The sequence below is a fragment of the Protopterus annectens genome, chromosome 5.part0, assembly GCF_019279795.1.
Source record: "Protopterus annectens isolate FY-2018-M chromosome 5.part0, PAN1.0, whole genome shotgun sequence".
Lineage (NCBI taxonomy): Eukaryota > Metazoa > Chordata > Ceratodontiformes > Protopteridae > Protopterus > Protopterus annectens.
In genome coordinates this window covers 496556538-496580382 of record NC_056735.1, presented here as the reverse complement: position 1 = coordinate 496580382, position 23845 = coordinate 496556538, and the positions used below count along the sequence as shown (strand labels likewise).

General features: G+C 41.2%; 1 protein-coding gene across 1 annotated transcript in view; it reads right to left on the bottom strand.

Annotated features, from left to right (window-relative positions):
- The window catches only part of SLC38A10 (solute carrier family 38 member 10), a gene marked incomplete in the record, with an annotated part of 1157663 nt that overhangs the window by 146373 nt on the left and 987445 nt on the right, over positions 1-23845 (bottom strand). The window contains 1 exon segment of the mRNA XM_044072422.1: positions 18792-18815. Within this exon segment, the coding sequence (XP_043928357.1) occupies positions 18792-18815 (24 nt within the window).

The following is a 23845-nucleotide window of genomic DNA, read 5'->3' as shown; positions in this document are numbered from 1 at the left end:
CTGAGAGCTCACTCCAAGATCAAAACCACTAGCTTCATGGACCTTAATAATGTGCCAGGTTGCTTCCTTTTAAGTACCAGTCACTGATTCATAGCCTTATTAATAACACTATTTAATCTTAGCCTTTTCAATGGATTTGTACCAGAGGTATGGAGAATGCATGTAGTTGTCCCACTCCACAAAGGAGGACTTATTCATAACTCTGGGAACTACAGACCTATAAGTCTTAATAAAAGTATCTGTAAATCAATGGAAAACATCATTATGGAACTTGTAAGGATATTGGCAGTATTCAAGCCCTGGACCCAAGACAGTTTGGGTTTGTTAAGTTCCTCATTTGACTTCCAGATTTTCCAAGAAGGCCTAACACTCACCAACAAATGGTGGCTGGACCACCATGGCCTTAAAATAAATGTCATGAAATGCAGCACTGTATCCTTCAGCAAACAAGGGCACTCATTTTCTTACCACACAAGAGGCACCCCTTTGAATGCAGACTCAGAGACCTGGGCACTTTCATTGATAATGAACTACCTTTTGATTACGGTGTATCCACTGCTGCTTGAAATTCCTTTAGCTGTCCATACAGGTCACCAGGGGAATATCTTCAAAGTCCAAGGAAGCTATCACCCCTCTGTTATTCATCAGGTCCAAAATAGAGTGCAATCCCTCCTTTTGTATGTACTTTTCTAAGTATATGACCCAGCTTGACAGACAGCAGCATTTTCTCACCAAGAAAATCATGAGCATGCCTTCCTTAAAGCACTGACACTCTCTCTTTTTTTTCTGTTTCTACATACTCGAGAGAGGGACCTCTGTCTGACCTATATAGAACCTAAAATGATCCAGTCTCCTGTGACCTCCTATATGAGCACAGAACAAATACCACCCTAAATACTGTCTCAAGAGATCTAAACTTCTATCAACATATAAACAGGATCTGCTGGTGAGATGGGTATCTCATACAAAATCCCTCTTTTTAGGTTAAATCTAAACTTAACCTAACCGAATGGATGGGCAATTGTAAATTCATCCCAGGTCTGGCTCCTCAAGGCCTCACTGAAGTCAGAGTTAGGTATTACCTACACCTTGGGACTGTCTCTCAAGCATTCTCTGAAGTGGGTTGCAACAGGGTATAAATTATTCATATCTATGGATATTCACCATTCAGGATCTTATGGCTAAGCTCCAAATGCTTCTCTAGATCAATAGCTTTGTATTAACCTATAAAGCAATGAACTTATGACACTCATTTTTTTCTCTCCAGTGGATATCAACCCCTTATATACTAACATTTTGCCCACAGTGCCCATGCCAAGTGTGAAAGGGATATTGTACACTTATTCTAATAACAATGGTTTTATCCAGATATCCCCAAATGATTCTGCTTGTAATAATAATCTATTTCAATTTGAAGGGATGCAGAACTTACAAAAACAAATCAGCAATCTTCATCAGTGACACAAAAGATAAATGTCCCAGGCTTTATTAGCATCTCGGGTATCTGACAGCAGATATGATGAAGTCTTCAGATGAAAGTGATTATCATTAATAATGATAAATCAAATACTGGAAAATAAACTACAGATCTCAGTATTTATTTAAACCCTGAGCTGAACATATGAAGAAGCTAACCTAGATACTGCAGACTTGAGAATATGATGTTTACATTAGAAATTAGGGAAAAATTATCACAGGCTAACACTATCAATTCTTGTTTTTAAATATTTAGCTAGTCCTGCCACTAGTTCACTCTGAACAACTGTAGAGTGGCTGATAGGTTGTTTTATGGAGTGGGTAAACATTATTTTCAGAACTGTGTATTGGATGTAGAGAAGTGTGGAGGGCACTGCTGCAATCTAGTGTAGGGTCACATTTACAAGAAACATGTAGATGCTAAATGATACTAAGACTTGATAAATGTTATCTGTATTACACAAAAATAATATCCCTAAAGTCATGCCTTTAAGGGTAGTATGCAACACTTCAAAACTTTTAGACTGTAATACTCTGTGGAAAATGAAAAAATAAGATTAATGGAAACTGATGAACAAAGACAGGTTGGTCAGAAAGTATATTAAAGAAGGGAAAGAAAAGCCATATTTGAAGCATAATACTGAAAAAGAGCCATACACATTTAAAAAAGTGAAAAGAAATGAAGTGTCAAAAAGTGCGTATGACTTCTAAATATAAGAAACTATCAGAACAAATTAATGGCAAATATTGGAGAGACAGAGCTGATTCTGCACACTCATTTGCTTCTAACAATAAAAAAGAGCTGCATCTGATACCAGATTTTAGTTAAAGGATCCAACAGATGCACAGAACAAAGTACTTGTGGAATTCAGGAAGTAACATTGTATATGAAGTAGTTTACTTCATTTGGTCTTCAACCTGTGGTTATGGATCTGTATCGGATCCAAGGCGGTAACTCTTACTAGCATCAGCTCCGAGCTCCAAACTCCTCCCCTTACCCACAATACACCTCCACTGCCTTCCATACCTAGATCTTGTTTGCCTCGAATAGCTTATGCATCATGATCTCTGAGCTCCAACTAGTCAAGTGGGTAAAATTTTTTTTGAGTAGCTTTTTCTCTTCAGTTTTTTGTTAGATAGTGTTAGTATAGGTCACCTTTTTCCTCCCCTCGCTTGGTGCATCGAGTGATAGAGTTTTAGGTTAGAGTAGTTTGTACTGCTGTGTAGTTTGTAGCTCCCCCCATTCAGTGTTTTCTGTGTATGAGTGTGGTGAGTGGGTGTGTGTGTGCCAGTTAGAAAGAAACTGCCCTTTTTTTCTTAAGTTATCTTTCTACTGAGATAGTATGGCTGAAAAGCTTGTTTTCAAGTGTTGCACAGAGTGTGGCCATAAATTATTGCCTGCAGACGGCCACACACTGTGTGTTTTGTGCTCGGGCATGGGAGTGTGGACTGGACTGCAGCATATGTGCGGGCTTCAACCCCCACGCCATTAAAGATAGGAAGGCCAAGTTGGCCCTCAAAGGCCTTCTTCCCCCTTCAGAATCTGTTTCCTCATCTCTGGCTTTGGTCACAGTGGCTGCAGTGGCTGCCTCTCCTTCTTCTCTTCCTCTGGTTTCTCCTCCCTCTCAGGCTGGGACTCAACCTCCTGTACCAAAGCCTGTGGTAGCGGAGCAGAAAAGAGGTGGAGAGAGGGAAAAGAGAAAGAGGTCTCTGGACCTTGCTTCATCTACAAAGACGCTATGGATCCATGACTCCCCTCGGCTCCGATCTCCGAGGTTCTCCCCGGAGCTGGAGGAGACATGTCCAGCTTCCCAGGCCTCGGTGACCTGACCCGCCAGGTCGGAGTCCGTGGCCTCATCGCGGTCCATCCAGTCCTTGTCTGACATGGATCTGGATAAAATGATGATGAGGTTTATCCATACCCAGATCCAGATGGTGGTCTTACCAGCCCCCCTCCCTCTGGGGGGGGGAGCTCACTTCCTTTCTTCCAACCTATATCTTCTTCTATGATCCAACCTTTGGCTTTGGAGTATTTAGATCCGACAGCTTGGATCAGAGCCGCTCCTGAAGCCGAGGGAGTGGAACCTTCTGCTTTGGCTCTGACTTTGTCGGGCCAGGTTCCCTCCCTCGGAGTTCCATCCACCTTGGCCCGGCTCCAATTCTCTCGTCAGACCCAAGGAGACTGGCCTCCTTATTGGTTTCTCAGGAGGTTCGCTCTCCTTTGGCGTTCGACGTAGTAGAAAGGGTTCTCTACGCTGGATCAAGACCCCTGACTGCCCCCTCAGACTCCACCCAGACCCCCTCGGCTCTATCTACAGTCCCCATCATTTTACCAGAGGGACAGCCCGTGCTCGAAGAACATCAGATGGTTCCCCCCGAGGAACAAGTGGCTTGCAAGCTCCCCCTGGAGAGCCCCACCGGAGAGGTACCTCACAAGGATACGTGCAAAAGGAGGCACTTGGACTCTCCAGAGTCCCTCACCAACGACACAGACTTGGATGATGGAGAAGGTTCCCCCAGGTCACATCCCGAGGATGTCTCCCTTGGAGACATCATGGAAATCCTGTGCCAACGGGGAGGTTGGTCTGCCCCCAAACCTTCTTCTGATGAGGCCATGTTCCTGGAGGCTTTCGCACGGGCCCATCTACTTCCTGGGCGTTTCATCTCACGGATCCTTTGGTGGATCTGGTCAACTCGTGGGCATGGAAGGAACTGGACACCATGGAACCTATCCCAAAAAGACCAGATAAGATCTTAAGCCCCCCTCCATAGACAGACCAGGATGGAACAAGGGCTCCCCCGTAGACGCCATGGTGGTAGCAGCAGCCACTAAGAAGGAACATGCTCAGGAGAGTTCCTCGGTCCATCCTCCTGACCGACAGTCGCGGATGATGGACCACCCAGGGAAGCGGGTTTATGCTTCAGCTACCTTTTTGATTAGGGTGCTGAACTACCTGACCCATGTCATCAGACTCCAACGTGGCTTGGTAAAGGAGATGGAGGAGTCTTCCCTCAAGTCCATGTCGCAGGAGGACAAGGCATCGTTCTCGGCAAGGATGGCCATTTTAAAAGCAGTATCTAACACGTCCATGCAACTCCTTTCACATGCTACAGAAAGAGCAGCTAGGGCAGCTGAGTCCGGCATGTCCATGAGGTGCAACGCCTGGCTCAAGTTATGTCAATTTTCCAAACCCTTCAAGGCGCCATTTGCCAACGCCCCTTATGACAGCTCTACACTCTTTGGTAAGACCGTCAAAGAGACATTAGTCCAGAGTGAGAAAGATGGGAAGACACTGTCTCTCATCGGGATCTGCTTATCTAATCCTCAAAGGTCCTTTTTCCAGAACCAGAGAGGGAAAAAGAAGATGTGGTTCCAGAAGTCACAGTATTCCCGGGACACTCAGGGCTCTTCTTCCTCCAGAGGCAGAGAGGGACAGAATGGATGCTGGCCCAGAGGCAGAGGGGGTCCAAGGAACTTTGGGTCTCGAGAACCTTTCTCGGACAGACCCAGGCAACAACCCTGAGAGGATGCCCGACCGCTCTACTCTGTAGGCAGTCGGGGGACGAATGTCCTTGCACCTAGCGGCATGGAAGTCCATAGCAACGGACCGCTGGGTGCTTCAAATCATATCCAGAGGATACTCTATCCCTTTCGTGGGTTCCCCCAAATCTCCCAGACACCTCCCGGATGTACTACCCATGTAAATGGAGGAAGCAGCACAGGAAATTTCCAAGCTGCTAGGAAAACGATCCATCGAAACCTTCCCCCAGATAAGTCGGGATTGGGCTTTTACTCCAGGTTCTTTTTGGTGCCAAAGAAAATGGGGGACTTAAGACATATTCTGGACCTCTCTACCCTGAACCTGTCAGTTGCCAAAGAGAAGTTCCGGATGGTCACATTACAGTCCATCATGCCATACCTGCAAGAGAGCGACTGGATGTGCTCGTTAGACCTCCAGGATGTTTACTATCACATAAAAATGCACAGAAGCTCCAGGAGGTTCCTCCGCTTCCAGCTAGGAGTCAATCATTACCAATTTCGAGCCCTACCATTTGATCTCATCACAGCCCCCAGGGTGTTTACCAAAGTGATGGTGGTGGTAGTGGCTCACCTGAGGCTTCAGCGGATTCGGGTCTATCCGTACCTGGACGATTAGCTCCTCACTGCTCCCACCAGGCGTCTACTCTCCCAAACCAGAGATTATTTCCTGTCTCTTGTTCTGTGTTTGGGGATCACAATCAACGCATCCAAATCTCTCCTGGATCTTGTACAGGTGATAGACTACATTGGTGCCGGGATAGATACTCTTCAGTGCAAAATATTCCTGACCTCGAAGAGAGTTCAAAACCTGAAGATGCACGTCTCCCTGATCTACCATTCTCATCTCCCTACGGTGGGTGCGGTGTTGAGGGCCTTAGGCTTAATGGAGGCAACCATAACTATTCTCCCGTATGCTCAGTTACACATGAGAATTCTACAGTGGATTCTGGCTGTACAGTGATCCCTGCTGAAACTGCCATTGACATATCCAATTCAACTCAGTTGAGTCTGTCGGTCATCCCTCATATGGTGGATGTGCTCTCTGGGCATTTTGGAGGGACAACCTTTTGTTCCAGCCCCGGCCCAAACCACAGGGACCACGGATGCCTCCCAACTAGGGTGGGGGTGCATTGCTTTGACACGACAGCCCAAGGCCTGTGGTCCTCCATAGAGACCTGCTTGCACATAAATGTCCTAGAGATGAGGGTGGTCCTTCTAGTGTTGCAGGCCCTTCATGCCTTTCTTCCTCTGGGGACGATTGCTGTTCAGTCAGACAACATGTCAGTGGTCTGGTATATCAACAAACAGGGAAGGGACCAAATCTTACCTCCTTTGTCGTGAGGCCATGAGAGTGTGGGAATGGGGGATCTCCACTGGTCATTTTCTCTTCGCAATGCACATTCTGGGATGGTTCAACATCCTAGCGGACAGGCTAAGTAGGACCATTCTGATGCCTTACAAGTGGTCTCTGAATCTGTCAGTAGCGGAACAGATCTTCAGCGAGTGGGGTCAACCTTTCTGCGATCTCTTTGCATCTCCTTCCAATGCGAAGTGCAGCAAGTTTTCCGCTCTGAACTCCCGGCCAGTGGAGTCCCACAGAGGCGCTCTAGTTCATGCTTGGCCTCCCAGTCTTCTGTATGCTTACCCACCAGTACCTCTAATTCTGAGGTTTCTACAGAAAGCTCGTTGACTGGGGAGCAAAGTGATCCTCATTGCCCCGTTCTGGCCTTGCCAGGTATTGTTTCCCTTCCTTTAGTCTCACCTTCTGGCTCCACCTTGGACCCTAGATCCCATTCAGGATTTAATTTCACACCTTTCGGGGGTGCCTCATCCAAATCTGGACAGCCTGAAGCTCACAGCTTGGTTACTCCAGTTCCCGTGATTGCTAGGACTCCTGGACTATCCTCCTTAGTTGGTGGCTGCTCATAAGTCTTCAATCAGGAAGGTTTATCGCAGCAAGTGGAAACGTTTTTCCTTTTGGCCTATCAAAGGGGTTTAGACCCTTTCATGGCTCCTATTTCCATCATTCTTGATTTTTTTAGCTGATATTTTTCAATACGGAGCTAGTTCTTCTACTGTCAAAGTTCAATTGGCTGCCATCTCTCATTTTCATGTGGGTGAAAATTCTGCCTCTCTAGCCTCTTCCAGACTGTGTAAAGCTTTTATCAAAGGAACCTTTTTGTTACGCCACCCCCCCGGTCAAAGATCCTGTGCCCCCATGGGACCTTACGATGATTCTTCAAGCTTTGGTCGCTCTGCCTTTTGAGCCTGCTGCAACTGCAGATTTAAAATTTTTATCTTGGAAAACAGCTTTTCTGGTGGCTATTACATCTGCAAAAAGGGTTTCAGAATTACAGGCCTTGTCCATCAAAATTCCTTACATGATTTTTCACAAAGATAGAGTTTCCCTTCGAACCAATCCATCCTTTCTTCCTAAGGTGGCATCACCAGTCAATATCAATCAGACCATCAATTTGCCCGTGTTCTTTCCTAATTTTACTAACAAGATGGAATACAAACTCCACATGTTGGATGTTCGTAGATGGTTATGATTCTATTTACACAGGACAAAAAATTTCCGTAAATCTGATCAATTGTTTGTATCCTTCTATAAACCCTTTTTGGGGAACCTATCTCCAAGGTCATTACAACTAGATAGATTTCTTCATGCATCCTGCAGGTCTATAAGGACAGAGGTATGTCTCCTCCATGTCAGGTGAAAGTTCATTCCACTAAGTCCATGGCTACATCTGCAGGAGAAGGGCAGCAACAAGTACAATACACCTTGAGGAAATAACAGTAACTTTCATTCCAGTTTTGAGTAAGATTTTCACATATTCAGATTTATGATGTCTAGAAGATGAAGCAACTGAGCAGGTCTTCTGTGTAGATATTTCTTGGAATAGTGACATTTTTTTTTTTTTTTTTTTTTTTTTACAAAAGAAAGAACAGTTGGAAAACACTGCTGCTGTTGCTCTTCCTCAAGATGCTTTCCCTTTCCAAGACCTAAGACCTCCACAGATTTTCTGTCTTTCAGCTTTTTCCCGGTTAGGGGTCGCTACAGTGGAACTCCGGTCCGCTAATGACTGGCAGTAGATTTTTACATGCTGGCTTGCCAGGCCTAATGCACAACCTTCAATGGAGGAATGCCCATTCACGCATGTCGCCACACAGAAGATGCTCTAACTGAGAATCGAATGGGCAACGTCTGTGAAGCGACAACGCTACAGCAGTACCTAAGACCTCCACAGATGGTGGATGAAAAATGAAACTTCCTGTGAATGGAGTTTTTAAAACTGGAGCATTAAATGCCTTCATGCAGTATCTTGGGAGCTAGCCCAAGCATACTTAATTATAACTATGCCAGTCATTGTTGGTCTAGTAGTTGCACCTATTGCTACATCAATAAGTGCATCTTAGTGCCAGATGCCCCACTGATTCAGTAGTTTTTCACCTTTGCAAGGAGCTTTTCTTTTCTTTTAGAACCAATTATGTTATTTACATTCTGAAACATTTACTGTGCAAAGTATTGCAACTATACCCTTTTCTTCTATACATTTTTGCCACTGTGCCTGATAGAAGGAATCAAACCCTTCACCTTGAGTAAGTGACACAGTTTGTTAACAGCTTAGAGTCATACTCCTCTGATCTATTCGCCAGATATCTTTTTCAGGTATTTTTTAATGCCCAGCAAGCAATCAGATATTATTTGTAAGCAGTGGTAACAGAATACACTGCCCACAGCAGCATTCCATTTGTGTTTTTTATTTATTTTCAAGTTTATTAAGATGGCCGGTACTGCTAAGGGGAAGGCTGTAGCTGCACACTGCTTTCTTAATGAACACTCATTAGAGGAGAACACCAAAAGTGGCTGTTTACTTGAGGGGCACTATGTGGGTGATGGCAAAGAGCAGGGCTGTTATAAGTTCTTAATTCATGCGAGTAATTGGATGGATATATTACTGTGTTCATTTTTCTTTCACTTTTCTCCCAATCCAACATCAAAAGGGTATGCAGAAGGTTGCTACCTTTTTGAGGGTTAGAATGGCAGCTAGTATTGAAAAAATAGGAAATTACTTCACAACTGTTAAAGAATTATTGTTATTGATATGGCTTCTCAGGAGCAGTATGTGTGTCTGTGAGCAATCAAAGAAAAATTGTTACAGTCATTATTTCTTTCATTTTTTGTCACAATCAAACCTCAAAGATGTACACAGAAGGTGGCACTGTGGCTATGTTTTCAGGATACAGCAAGAAGGCATGCTGTCTGGTGCAGCACTGGTCAGTTAAATGATCACTGATATGGCTTAGGAGCAGAGTTTCTATAGGGCAGCAACAAAATGAAATACATTTTCATGGCAATTACATTTTATTTTATTAGTAAAACGTCAGAAGTGTACAGAATGTGGCTATGTGTTTTATGTGAAACTAAAGAGCAGTTACGTGACCACGAATATGGCTTGTAGGGGGTCACTGCAAGTCTATGACAGCAAACGGCTGAAGAAAATTGCTGTGGCAGTTCCAATTATGATTTTTTTCACATTCAAAGGTGGTGCACTGTCTCAGAAGGGGTACATTTCACTGGGACAGTGCATGTGTGAAAAGAGTTGAAGTCAGTGTTGGTTGTATCTTTAGGGAAAAAAATGAAGACACAGCCCATATTTTCATTTTCAGGTTGACAGCTCTTTTGTTATAATTTCACTCTCTTCATAAACTGGATGCCCTTCCAGTCAGTCCATAGTAAACTTGACTTGTTCTAATATGAGAGTATATGCAAATCTTAAAATTAATATGCTTGCTTTAAAAATCTAAGAATTAAAACCAGTATTTTTCTCACTGGAACTACTGCCTTCTAGAAGTTCAAATATTTATTATAAGAAAAGGGAAAGCATTACTGGTAACTTGGACTTGCCATTCAGAAATCAATCTGTTGCTTTACCTCTGCATCTAAAACTACAGAATGTAATTGTGGTTTATAATGAATATCAAGATTTGTTGTCCAAAATGCTTTACAAAAAATGCCAAAATGTCTCAGAGATATTACCTGTACGGATAAGACACACCCCGGTATATTTTCCTTTTGGTTGTCATCCCTTAAAGGGCCATGTAATACCAAATCTGGCCCACTTGTGCAAAAAGGTTAGACAAGCCTACTCTACCAGATGCATAACTCTTCTTATCATACCAGCCAACAAAAGTTCCTTCTCTACATCCTTCAGAACATATACGTATACCATGATTTCAAATTATAACACAGAAAAGGCTTTGACTTGTCAAACTTATACTATGAATCACTTGACCTGTGAGATGCTGGCTGAAATTCCCAATGTTTGTTCCATGAGTCTCGGAAAGTATTGAACAAAAGAGGAACTCTTGCCACAGATTCAGATACCTTCATAATTTGTGACAGATCCCTGTTACAGGAGAAAATTTGCAAGACTGGACACTTGTAATTTTCTCCAAATCTATTAATGGTCACATTAAAGTTGTCATGTTCAGTGGGTAAGGGAGCCTGAAGACTGTAAGGATGTATTTTCATGATCGGAAAAAAAGTATACTAGGGACAGAGGTGCGGAAACCTACATGTACTCTCTTCCACATCTGCACCAATGGAAAGACTTATATTTTTTAAACAAGAAACATCTTCATTAAATTATCATTTATGATACAGGCAATCTTCCATTTATATAAATGAAAATAAACCATACTGACACAATCTCAGTTACAAACATTATATATTACAAACCAATGCGAAACAACTGTAGCTGCAAACATTATACATCACTTATAAATATACAGCCATTACATAGCTCATTCAAATCCCGCCTTCTTTTAGACTTCGTTCCTGGTCTGCATGTATTGATCCCACAATTTCCATTTTTTTCCTGTGTAATTTGCTCCTACCCTTTTCTAAACATCCCAATTCCATTTTTTTTATCTTTGTTACTATCTTTGCTACTTCTAGTAAAGTTGGTTTAGACTTTCATTTTCTAGTAAATTGTTTTTTTGGCAGTCATCATAACTAGACTCAGCAAAACCTTACTATGTCTAGGCAATTCAGACTCTGTATCACAGGTCAAAAAATCATTTCCTTAGTTACACCAATTTGCTCACCCAGCATCTCCAACAGAGCAATCTGCAGGGAATCTTTAAAGTCTGCCAACTTATTACACTCCCAGAAAATGTTCCCAGTTACCTCTTTCTTCCCTGGCACACCTCCAACATTTGCTGTTTACCTGAGGAAAAATTCTTTGGCGTCTGCTTGGAGTACAAAAACACCTATGTAAACACAAGCAAAGATCCTAAATTGTGTAGACTTTGTTGCGTATTTGGGAAACACACATATATCACCAGATTGTTTCTTTGTGAATTGCTTATACAATCTCTCTTCCCAATCCTTTCTTCCTCTGACTGATTCTTATAGTTAAGCAATATTTTATATGCTGTACTATTTATTCCTTTCTTAATGGCAACTTCTGTTCTAGATTCTACTAAAAACTCTAACAGTGCTGTCTTTCATTCAGGACCCACCTATTTCTTTCTCTTTGCCTATACTCTGATATCAATATTTGATAGGGAAGGCTATCTCCAACATGCAGTCCAAATAAGTTCATGACATCTTCCCATTCTATTACCTTTGTCTCTCTAGTTATTTACTCCCAATACCCTGGTTCTTTTGCCAGTTTTCTTCAATAAATTCCAACTCCCTCTTGCCTCTTGTCTGTATCTCTAATTGCAGTCATCCCTATTGGCAGAATCTCCTTTCTCCATTCCCCTGTTGGCTTAGTTCTTAGAACACTTTCTGCTACTTTATGAATATAATATTCTGTATGATTATTGTTAATCTCCTTAAAGTTCCTCCGTGTTTCTCAAGATTCGCCCATGTTTCATCATCATCTCTTTTCACTTTGAATTGGAGTTTTCTGCTTGCGCTTTGTATAGGAGCCTTAACTGTATCTGAAATACACCTTCAAATCAGGTAATCCCAATCCACCTGTTCTATAGGGAGAATAAGTTTATCCCACTTGACACTTGCCATCTTCCCCTCCCAGACAAAATCCTTCAGCTCTTTATTAATTGCTATCCATAACTTTTCCTCTGGTTGATAAAAATATGCCTGAACCATGTACAAGACTAATGGGACTAAAAACATTTTAACTGCTTGTATCTTACTATTGATATCCATATAACAGAGCATCCATTTTCTAAGTTTCTGTATTATCTTTTGTTTAGTCTTTTCCTACATATCCTTAGCTGCCGCACTGGAATCATTTTTAATCCATACTACTAAACACTTCATTTTATCATGTCTCCATAAGTATAGATATTGGTGAACCAATTCGTATGTGGGTACACAATTTACTGCTATTGCCTTTGTTTTAGCTTCACAAATTTTTTTATCCTGAAAAGGAATGACACTGTCTCAATATGTTCCATAACACTGTAATGTTCCTTTCTGGGTTTGTCAGGTATAAAATAATGTCCTCTGCAAATACAGCCAGCTTGTCTTCATTACCATACCAATTACTTCCTTGAATTCCTGAGTCCCTTATTGTCTTTGCCAATTGTTCTAAATATAATGCAAACAACAATGGGGAGAAAGGATAGCCCTGCCTAGTTCCTCTGCTGAAGCAAAGTTTATCAGAGAGGACCTCGCCTCCTTTCATTTTTGCCTCCGATCCCTCATATATCCCCCTAAACAACCTTATAATTGTATCAGGGAATGCAAATGCTTCCATTGCTCTGCTTAAAAAGTCTCAGCTTACTCTGTGAAATGCTTTTTCTGCATCAAGACCCACCAAAAATAGTGGTATTTTCTTACATTCTGTTTCCCTCTGGATCATCAGTGTTCTGTTAATGTTGTTAAAAGTATGCCTCCCCTTCACAAAACCACATTGATCCAGATCTATCAATTTTGCCATCACTTTTGCCATTCTTTTAGCCATTATAGATATAAACACGTTATTATCATGGCTCACTACTGAAACAGGCCTGTATGAAGCTTAATCCGATGGATCTTTACCCTCTTTAGGTATTACAGCTACCACCACTTTCTTCCAGGATGTTGGTAGTTCTCCTCCTCTTAAAATCCTGTTAAACAAAACCTTCCAGATCTTTATCAATTTTTCCCTCCTAGCTTCCACACTTCCTCAGGAATACCATTTATTCCTGGGGGCTTTCCTGAAGATTGGTTATATTTATCTCATCTTCTCCTATCCTAACAGTTAGCCACTGAACCGCCTCTACCTTCAACCATGGCATATTTAATTTTTCCATAAACATTTCCATTTGTACCTTTTCTTGATTTCCATATTTCTCTGCTTTATACAAACTTCACAGAATTTCCAAAATATTTCTAATACCTCTACAGGATCCCTTATCTTCCTTGTTATAGGCTCCCTAAGCTTGGTGACAGCCCTTTCTACTTTCTGTTGCCTGAGTTATTGTGCTAAAACTTTTTGTGCTCTACAGTTACTATCAAAAACACTTGCTTAACAGCAGTCTTTCTAAACTCATGGATATTATCAAGGTAATGTCTTATTTTCTGTTTAGCATTCTGCATTTGCACCTCTTCTTGTTCTGTGAAATTCCCCATTTTGCAATATTTTAACATTTGTCAGTCCCTGTAAATAATTCTTGTTACTTCTTAACCATATGTCCTTTTTTATTTCCACCCTATTTTTAAACTCCACTTTAATTTTATCCCACTCCTTAGCTATATTTTTAGAAGTGTATATCTTTATTAATAGCTCCTGAATAATTTCCAATATGTATTCCTTAAATGATTTGCTTTTGAACAGATAGGTGGGGAAAGTGCCAGTGTCACATTTTTATTTCATTACCATGTGGTTTTTATTTTAGCTATTACTGGCACATGATCTGAAATAGTTATTGGGTGTGTATCAAGACCTTCAATTAAATGCACATGTCCTGTGAAATGTATATTCTGTCTAGCCTCACCTTGTTTTGTCACTTGGGGAATAATATGTAAATTCACTCCAAATTCCTAGTAGTGAATTCATATCTTCCATGCCAATATTTTCATAATTTGTTTTAAAAATCTACCCTCCTTTGTCATATTTTGCCTTCTGGGCCCCCCAGACACATCTTCACTGTTGCAGATCAAATTCCAATCCTCACTTATAATATTCCTTGCTGAAAGATCATCATTTTCCCCAGAATTTTCTTAAGCTCTGTTATAGCAGTTTTATGCGGAATATAAACACATGCCAGTGCAATCCTCCTTCCTTGCCAGAAGCCCCTTAGTACTACAAATCTACCATTATTGTCTTTTTTTATTCTCGTCTATTACTATTGGATCTCCTCTTGCAATTAATATAAGTACTCCTCAATTCATCTCCCCCATGTATTCCACTGAATAACCATCATGAAAACCTTTCTTTATTAAATTCACATGTTCAGTTCTTTGCAAGTGAGTCTCCTGTAGCATAGCTATATGCACTTATCATTTTTTAAATATAGTTTACTACTCTTTTTTGTATTTAGACCATTAACATTTGAAGACATTACAGAAAGGATCATTTTCTTGAGAAATTATTATTCCCACATTTTATGTATAATGGCTCTTTTGTTAAATGTCTAGTTCCAGTATTCCTGTTATATGCATGTACTGTTTGGCAGGTTATTTTTTATGCAGTTATTTCTTGTAATCTCTATTTGAGCCTATGTCACATCTTACAGAACTTTTTTGTTTTACTGAAAACCCTCAAACAAAAATACAAAAATACACACACACATGCCCAGTACCCCCTTACAACCTAATAAATTAATAATAACAGCACATAAAAACTATGTACATCTTCAGATATTAAAATTTTACCCTCCTTATAGGAACAAATGTTTCAAACTGACAGCAACACATACAGACTTGAGATGACCTAAAAGAAAGGTTATCCATACCAAGATGCATGGTGCAGCCTGTGGTTCTATTAAGTGTTGTCTGGTTTTGTCTTAATTTTATAGCTCTCTCAGCTGGGAGAACATTTGAATACTTTCAGAAAACATTTTCTCCAATCAATTTCTCTTTATCAGATTGTCTACTAGAGACACGAGAACCAGACACAAAACCATTTAGCAGAAAAAAAGCCTTATAATATTCAATATTCTTTTTCATTTACTTGCTTTCTCTTAAAACTTGTTGCTAGATTAACCTAATGGCCTTAACCCAGTCATTCCACTGTGCAAGAATGAGAAGAAGCACACTAATGTTTCTTCTGCCATGTTCTTTTAACCAGACTTTTTTTTTACATTGCAGTGCCTACATTTCTTAAAACTGAACAAGGAGAAAGACAGAAGGGAGAAAGAAAAAATACCAGAAGCAGCTATTTCCATTAGTATCCTCACTATATTTACAAATAACTGAAAAGATTACTTGATATCATTCAAAGAAAATCACACACTATTTAAATAATACTATTAAGAAAAAAAATTGTTTTACTTGCAGTTAAATTTTTCCCTCCTCTTCCCCTCCTGTTTTTTTTTCCGAACATTAATGACATGAAGTAAGGCATATGCTTTAGAGTCCCCTACAAGATTAACAAAGTCTAAAGTCCATTTTTTCCAGATTTTCTTATTCTGTCATGTTTCACAAATATAATACTGCTGTGTAATTCCATGTCAGTTTCCAAGTTACTAATTTTATTCTCCAAATGTTAATGACGTGAAGTAGGACGTAGCTTTACAGCTCCCTACAAGTTTAAAAAGCCCAAGAAAGTCCAATATTTCTAAATTTTCTTGTTCTATTACTGTTCATCTCCTAAACATTGTCTCTGCTTCATTTCCAATGTACTCTTGATACTTCTAAACTCTTGTGCTTTTTTCCCTCTCTCAAGCATTCTCTGTTGAAACACTGGAAAGGATTTCACTGGTACAGTCTCTCTGTGGTCTTTATTCCCAGAAGAACAAAAAGCAGAGTCTCCATTTCACAGCTCAAGTTTTGTTGGATAAACTTTTGTATTTCCTCCTTAGCATGTACTTCATCAAAAATGATTTTGTTCCTTCATGGAAAAAGTATTTTGAAGATAGCTAGTACAGCAGTTTGAATCTCATGGCTGCTTCTCAACATTCCCTGAATAATGGAAAAAAGTTACTCCTCTTCTGCCTGATGTATAATGAATAGTCATTCTCCATAAACTCTCTGCTGTCTCCCACTTTTAGTACTTTGTCCTCCTGCCACAGTATTGGCAGAATCAACTCCTTCTTTTGGTAAGATTGCACCTTTACTATTAAAAGTCTAGGTTTGTTTTCTCATAGCCATGTTTGGAAAATAGACACAATGTGTCCTTTCAATTAACAATTCCTGTTGTGGAATATCAGTTGTTGTTGTGTCTTTCGGCTTTTCCCGGTTAGGGGTCGCCACAGCGGAACTCCGGTCTGCTAATGATTGGTAGTTGATTTTTACGTGCTGAGTTACCAGCCCTGATGCACAACCTTCAACGAAGGTACTCCCATTCATGCATGTCTCCACGCAGAAGACGCTCTAGCTGAGAATCGAACCGGACAGCATCTTACTGTGAGGCGATATCAGTCTGGTTGTTTATTTGTGCTTTCATAAAATTAATAGAGTCTGTTCCTTCCAGCTTCTTAGGTACAACAGAAAATCTCAGGTTTTCCCTATATGCTCTTCCTCTAATTCTATTAGTTTTTGAAACATGTCTTCTTGGGCAGTCTCATATTCAGCTAGCTTTTTCTTCATTTCAACCTCTGAGTTTTGCAGATTTATCACCTTATTGGAAAATCTGTTTAAAGCTTCTTCCATTTTTTCCAGCCTTTTACTGTTTGAGTTGATATACTCCATTAATGTTTCATTTATTTTAGTCAGGTCTGTCTGCAGTTGCTTTATACTTTCCTCTAGGTTAGTTGAAGTCACATATAGAACTTGCACTTCTTTTTGCTGAACAGCTACAGTACTTTTCCCTGTCAGTGTTTTTATTTACCTTTTGTAGCTGATTTTCCTTCGGGTCCTCTGTATTTCTCTTTTTCTGGCATGCAGGGAGTGCAGTTACTAGCCAGTTACTGAAATTTACCCAGAAATCTAGGTCCACTGGCTTTCTATGCTAAGTTTCTGTTTTCACTTTGGGAGAGCTAGAATTAAGCTGTTACTCAATGTGTAGTCATCTGGGAAGTCCCAACTTGAAGTTTGTTTGGATCTGAAAGTGACCATTGCAGACAAGAATGACGATGGTGGCTGGTCAAAGTGTACCTCAAACCTAGGTTAATACCCATAAGGAACACATAAACAGCAATGACTTCTCGGGAAATGCTGAACAACTCTGCTTGATCAGTCTTCTGCATTCTACTTCAGTAGATGAGGAGATCAATGAAACAATCCCTTGAGCTAAAAAGGGAATTGGTGACCTTGCATGCCCACAGAGTCTCAGACTCTTCCATCATAGAAATCTGTCGCTCACACATCTGATGATCCTCAAAATAATGTATGGTTCAGGTTCCTGAACATCTAATACAATATCCCAGGGATGACCAACATTTGTACTTTAGTCAGTATCAGTACAGCCATTTGTTTAAACTAAACTTTTGGTAATAATGTCAACTGAAGCTCTCCTGCACCAGCTTCTTTTCCCCTGTGATTGGGAACCAGTAAAGCAGCTGTGCCAAACCTCTGGAGAATTAAATTTTCACGAAGTCCAAGAATATCTGGCTGATAAGACCTTTATGTATTCTGTCCTAATTTAAATGATTACATTAATTTTTTTTCTGATTTCTTGGGTTGAACTTGATGCTTTTTTGCATGCTTATTTTTGAACTTCCTCTCTAAAGACCTAAGTCTTGTTTTAGTCAGAAGACACATCAGAACATTATCTGTGAATTTTTATGGAAGCTTGAATTTTGTGCAGTTTTTTTTAATCTCTGACATTATGATCAAGGCTGTAAGCAAAAGAAAATCTTTAGGAACCATAACCACACTTATGACTTGGCTTAGATTTATTGCAAGTAATCACAAAAGTAGAATGGACAAAAATAATAATGAAGAGTCACTGAAAGTAAATTACTATTGCATCAAAAATTATCTTCTCATGAGAAGATGTGTGATGCTTGGAAACAGTAATAAGAACTGAAGAGAATGTGCATCACCACAGCAGATAAAAGGCAACCACACAAAAACCTCTGTTAGTGTACTATGTCTAATCAGAGAAGGAAGAAAACTACTACTACTTTTATGACTTCAGGCCTTAGAAGACACGTCAGGAAATAACACAAATGTTAGTCAAAAGTTTAGGCTTTTTGGTATTAAAGTCACTATTCCTGAAAATATATAGATTAATAATCACTTGTATAGAAAGAAATACAGAAATATGTAGCAGCAGAAAAAGATAGAAAGAAATACAGAAATATGTAGCAGTAGAAAAAGACAAACAGATATTTACACAAACTAATACCATCTAAGCAGTTATATTGAATCCCTAAAGTCTACAAAAACATGTAAAGGATTATCAGTATTTTACCAAGTTATACCACAAGCATCAATCATGTATACTTAACTGTTATATTCAGATGTGTCAAGAGTTAAGTAATTTCTACACAGTATAGTTTATATTGTCAGTGACATGAGCAAGCAGAAAGTTTGAAATTCTAATAGGAACCGTTTTTTAAACAAGAAACATCTTTATCAAATCATCACTTACGACATAAGCAATCATACATTATCACAAAATACACTATTTACAACATTACTGCAGAGTCTATACAGCTCATGTTAAAAATAAATTATTTCTTAAACCAACAAAGTCCATACCTGCTACCAGCTTTTTAATCTCATCTGTGTTTAGTGGATCCCAGTGAAATGCATGGAGAAGAGAAACAGACCAAAAATAGGTGAAGCACTTTGAAATACGTCTAGTTTATTAGCTCTAGTACTATAAATAGCAGTAAAAATTTGAAATGGAAGAATCATATAAGAACATAAATAAATGTACATCACAGCACCTTGATTTCACTCTGTTTCATTTGACAATTAGGCTCATCACATTCATCCCCTAAAAAAATGTTAAGGCTCGATATACAAGTGGAATGATTTTAAACATCCAAACAATCATTCAACCTATATGACACAAAACTGCACTTCTTTTCAACATTTAAACACAAAACAAGGTCAGGTCCCCTATGGCAAAGCCTTTAAACTAGATCAGTAGTGATTTTGAATTAGTAGTTTTTAGTTAACATTGTTATGCCTTTCTAAGAAGCATATAACTGCATAGGTGTACTCACCACAGTAGCAGATGATTGAATAATAATAGATTCAGTGCAACAACATTAATTACAGTCTGGCCTTTTTAGTAGTCTGATGCAGTCTTATGTTGTGGCTATTACATAGAAAGAGTAGTTCACATCATCCACTACTCTACACTTATCTGGCATCCTGGAAGAAGCGAACAGAAGTAGTATACCAACAAACATATGCCCATTGGGAAGGCTACTGCAGTCTTGAAAACTCAAACTAAACTAGGTGAAAGTACCAAATGTAAATAAATGGTCAATATTTGCCAGAATCCCACAGTATGCCTTCAGAAATGGTAAAACAGGACGAAAAAAATGTACCACACACACTAACTTAAATCTTCTATAGTACAACAAACCACACAAATCCCCAAAACTCTGCAACAGCAAAAGTCCCAAAACAGATGCATATAGGACCTAAAAAGAAAGACCTTGGCAAAATAAATAAAACTGTACAAAGAAATCTATACACCTGTCTAACAGGGTATCCAGTGAAACATTCAAATGACCCTTTAGGGGAAAAAAACTGCTTCAGTACATTGACTAAGAAATGCAAAATGACACACAAGTCTATTAATGTAGTTGGACTAACTAGCCAGACTTTACAAGCTACAGACATGTTCTGTGATTATCTGTCACTTCTGTACATTGACAGTCCACCTTTTCTCTGAAAAAGAGAGTTATATACTTAACATAACTTGGAATATGTGCTATCCAGTGTCATTATTCATCATGGATAGGTCTTGGATCCTACCTCGGAACTGAGCTGGCAGAGTAAGAGACAGCTCCTGAGCTCAAGCTCCTCCCCTCCCAGGAACCCCTGCTACCCAAAATCCTCAGATCGAGTTTGCTGGATACTAATAAGGACAGTGAAAGTGTCTACAAAAAGGAATGGCAGAACCAAACACAACACCATTACTCCATGAATCCCTGGTCAACAGAAGGAGGGGGGACGAAGGGTGGGAATGTGATGAATAATGACAATGGATAGCACAGATTCCAAGTTAAGGTATGTACATAACTCTTTATCTGATGCTACCCATGTCATTATTGATCACGGATGGGGCAGAGTCCCCAGCTATCCATAACACTTGGTGGTCTCAAGGAAGGATATGCCAGAGCACAGAATAACCAAATGAAGCTCTACCCCTAGACACCAAATCCAGCTTATAACGTGTTATAAAAGTATGGGGATTTGACCAAGTGGCAGCAACACAGATGTCATCCAAAGAAGTCCTTGCCCAGAAGGCTGAAGAAGTAGCCACCAACCTAGTAGAATGAGCTTTAATAGGCCTGGGAAGAGCAATGTGACTGATTTCGTAAATGTGAGCTATGCAACAAGTGATCCACCATGAAATAGATACTTTGGAAATGGCCCTACCTTTCTTGGCCTGAGAGAAAGCTAAGAAAAGCTGATCTTACTTTCGAAAACTCTCTGTCCTCTTCAAATAGAAATGTAGCTGCCTATGCACATCCAGGCAATGTAGTTTGTTCAAAAAATTGGGTAAAAAGACAGGAAGCTGAATCGACTGATTAAGGTTAGTTTCCGAGGCTGCTTTAGGAATGAAGGATGGACTGGTCCTGAGAGATACCCTATCCTTGTGAAAAATCATGAAGGGAGCTTTTATGCAGAGCCTGCAATTCAGAAATCCTCTTGGTAGAGGTGATAGCCACCAAAAAGGCCATCTTCCAAGACAGAAACTTAATATTACACTTCGCAGCAGGCTCAAAGGGAGGTTGTGTCACAGACTGCAGCACCAAAGTAAGAACCCACGGAGGAGATGGATCTTTGAGGACTGAGCAAGAAAATATCTTTAAGAAAGGCCTTGCACAGCCTAGAAGAAAACATGGGGCTGTCACTTAGGTGAAAGTTAGAAATAGCCACTAATTGAAGCTTAATCATCGAATAGCTCGCTTCTTGTTGAAACAGAGAAGAAAGAAATGACAAAATGTCCAGAACGGGAGCAGAAATGGATCTATGCCCCACTGACAGACTGACAAAGAGAGAAACTCTTCCATTTGCTGGAATAAACCTTTTTAGCAGAAGTCTTCTGGGAGGCCAAAATGATCTTCTTCACCGGAAAAGGCAGCTTAATCTGGCTGTACAATCACTGGAAATGGAGGTGCCAAGCTGTCAGCTTCAAGGATTGAAGGTTGGGAAGGGGAAGCCCCCAGGGATGGGAAATGAGATCCTGGGCTGGATCTAATATCCAGGGTGGATATTTCAGAAGAGACTAGAGGAGGGAGAACCATGTCTGATGCCAAAAGGGGGCAATGAGGATGAGGTGAGTCTTCAGGTGACAGGCTTTCTGTAAGACTATGGAAATGATGGGCATTGGAGGATAGGCATAGAGAAGTCCCATCGGCCAATCATGAATCAGTGCATCCCTGGGTGATTCCCCCACTGGGGGGATCAGGACAAAGTATTTGCTGCATTTGTGACTGGTCGGGGATGCAAAAAGATCACAGCATGGGAGACCCCAATGGTTGAAAATCTGGCTTGCCATTGACTGGTTCAGGGACCACTTGTGGGGACTCAGGATAGACCTGTTGAGTTTGTCCGCCAACACGTTGGAATCACCGGGAATATGCATTGCAAGAAGAAAGCACCTGGAGGACATAGCCCATTCCCACACTCTCATGGCCTCTCTGCACAGTGGATGCAACTGTCCCTCCTCCCCTGCTTGTTGATGTACCAGACTACCACCATGTTGTCTGTCAGAAGTAACACAGTCCCAAGAGGGAGACAGTCCTGGAAGGCTTGCAACAATAGAAGGACAGCTCTCATCTCTAGGGCATTGATGTGCAACTTGGTCTCCGAGGGGTACCACATGCCTTGGGCCAGCCTTCCCTGAAAATGCCCCACCCACACCCCAACAGGGAGGTGTCCGTGGTCACTGTGGCCTGGGGTTGTGGAAGACAAAAGGGTCTGCCTAGTAGAAGATCTTTGGACTGGAGCCACCACACTAAGCAACTCCCGCAGACTCAAGATATCCTGACTGCCGTGGCCATAGGGTGAAGATGACTTGACCACTGTATCGCAAGGGTCCACTGAAACACCCACATGTGGTACCTGGTGAAGGGGACCAGCTGAATTGCCACCACCATAGAACCGAGGACTTGAAGTATTAAATGGAGCAGGACACTCTCTCTAACCAGAAGGAATCCAGAAGAAGCCCTATGAATTCCAGTCTCTTGACATGGGACAAGGTGCGACTTGAGAAGGTTGACTGTAATGCCCAGATCTCAAAATAGGCTGAGAGTGTAATGTGTGGCTAGAGACAGAGGATGTCTTGACATGGGACAAGTTGTGACTTGAGAAGGTTGACTGTAATGCCCAGATCTCAAAATAGGCTGAGAGTGTAATGTGTGGCTAGAGACACAGGATGTCTTCTGGGAGCCATGAGGAGCCAATCGTCCAAGTATGGAAGACCTGAAATCCCTGCAGCTGGAGATGGGCTGCTACCACTGCCATACATTTGGTGAATACCCAGGGGGCTGAGGTAAGACCAAAGATCACGGCTCTGAAAAATCTTCTGGAGCATCTGCCGATTTTTATGTGATAGTACACATCCTTGAGATCTACTGAGCACATCCAGTTGTCCTTTCGCAGAAGTGGAAGACTGGACTGAACAGCGACCATCTGGAACTTCACTTCTTGACTGATAAATTCAGCCTGCTGAGGTCCAGAATGGGATGCAGGTCCCCTGGCTTTTTGGGCACTTAAAAGAAGCAAGAGTAAGTTTCAGACCCTCGCTGTCCTGTTGGGACTTCCTGGATGGCTCTTTTTTGAAGAACGACTTGAACCTCTGCAAGAGCTAACTCCCTTTCGTGGGGAGTAACATCCAGGAGTGACTTCTGAATTTGGAAGGGGGGGGTGATTGAAGGAGATAAAGTATCCCCTGGACACAATGCTTAGCACCCACTGGTCTGAGGTCACAGTCACCCAAGCCAGGGGGTGCAAGGAGATATGACCCCCAGCTGCCTCCAGGGCAGGACAGTTGGGCAGTGCTTCAGGAGTGCTGTGGGGGCTTCTCTGAGAATGGTTCTCAGAAGCCCTGATTTTGTGGACCTCCTCTGCCTCTGGGGCAGTGTCTGCCATCAAATCCTCTTCCCGGCCAGAAGAAGAGGATTCCTGAGGAGCATCATGGAATGCAGAATGAGCCCTATAAAACCACAGCTTCTTAATATCCCTCTGGGTTTTGGAGAAGGAATGTTGGAGAGTAGAAAACTTGATCCCAACTGCGGACAAGGTTTTTACCTCCTGCTCACTGTAGGTCAGGGTTTTCTTGACAGCAGGACCAAACAAGTAGATCCGTCAAATGGGGCATTGGTGAAGGATGCCTTGAAGGTGTCCGCAAACCCACAAAGAAAAACCCAGGCATGACACCTGATAGCAATACCTGTGCCCGCTGCTCAACAGGTGGCCTCAGCTGCATTAGAGATCAACCTCATTGAGGCATTAGCAAGGGATGTAAGACTGGAAAGCTTCGGAGAGACCAGTTAAGGCTCTCTGGAGGCAACATCTCAGAAAGGGAAGAGGAAAGTGCAGACACCAAATTTTCGCTAACC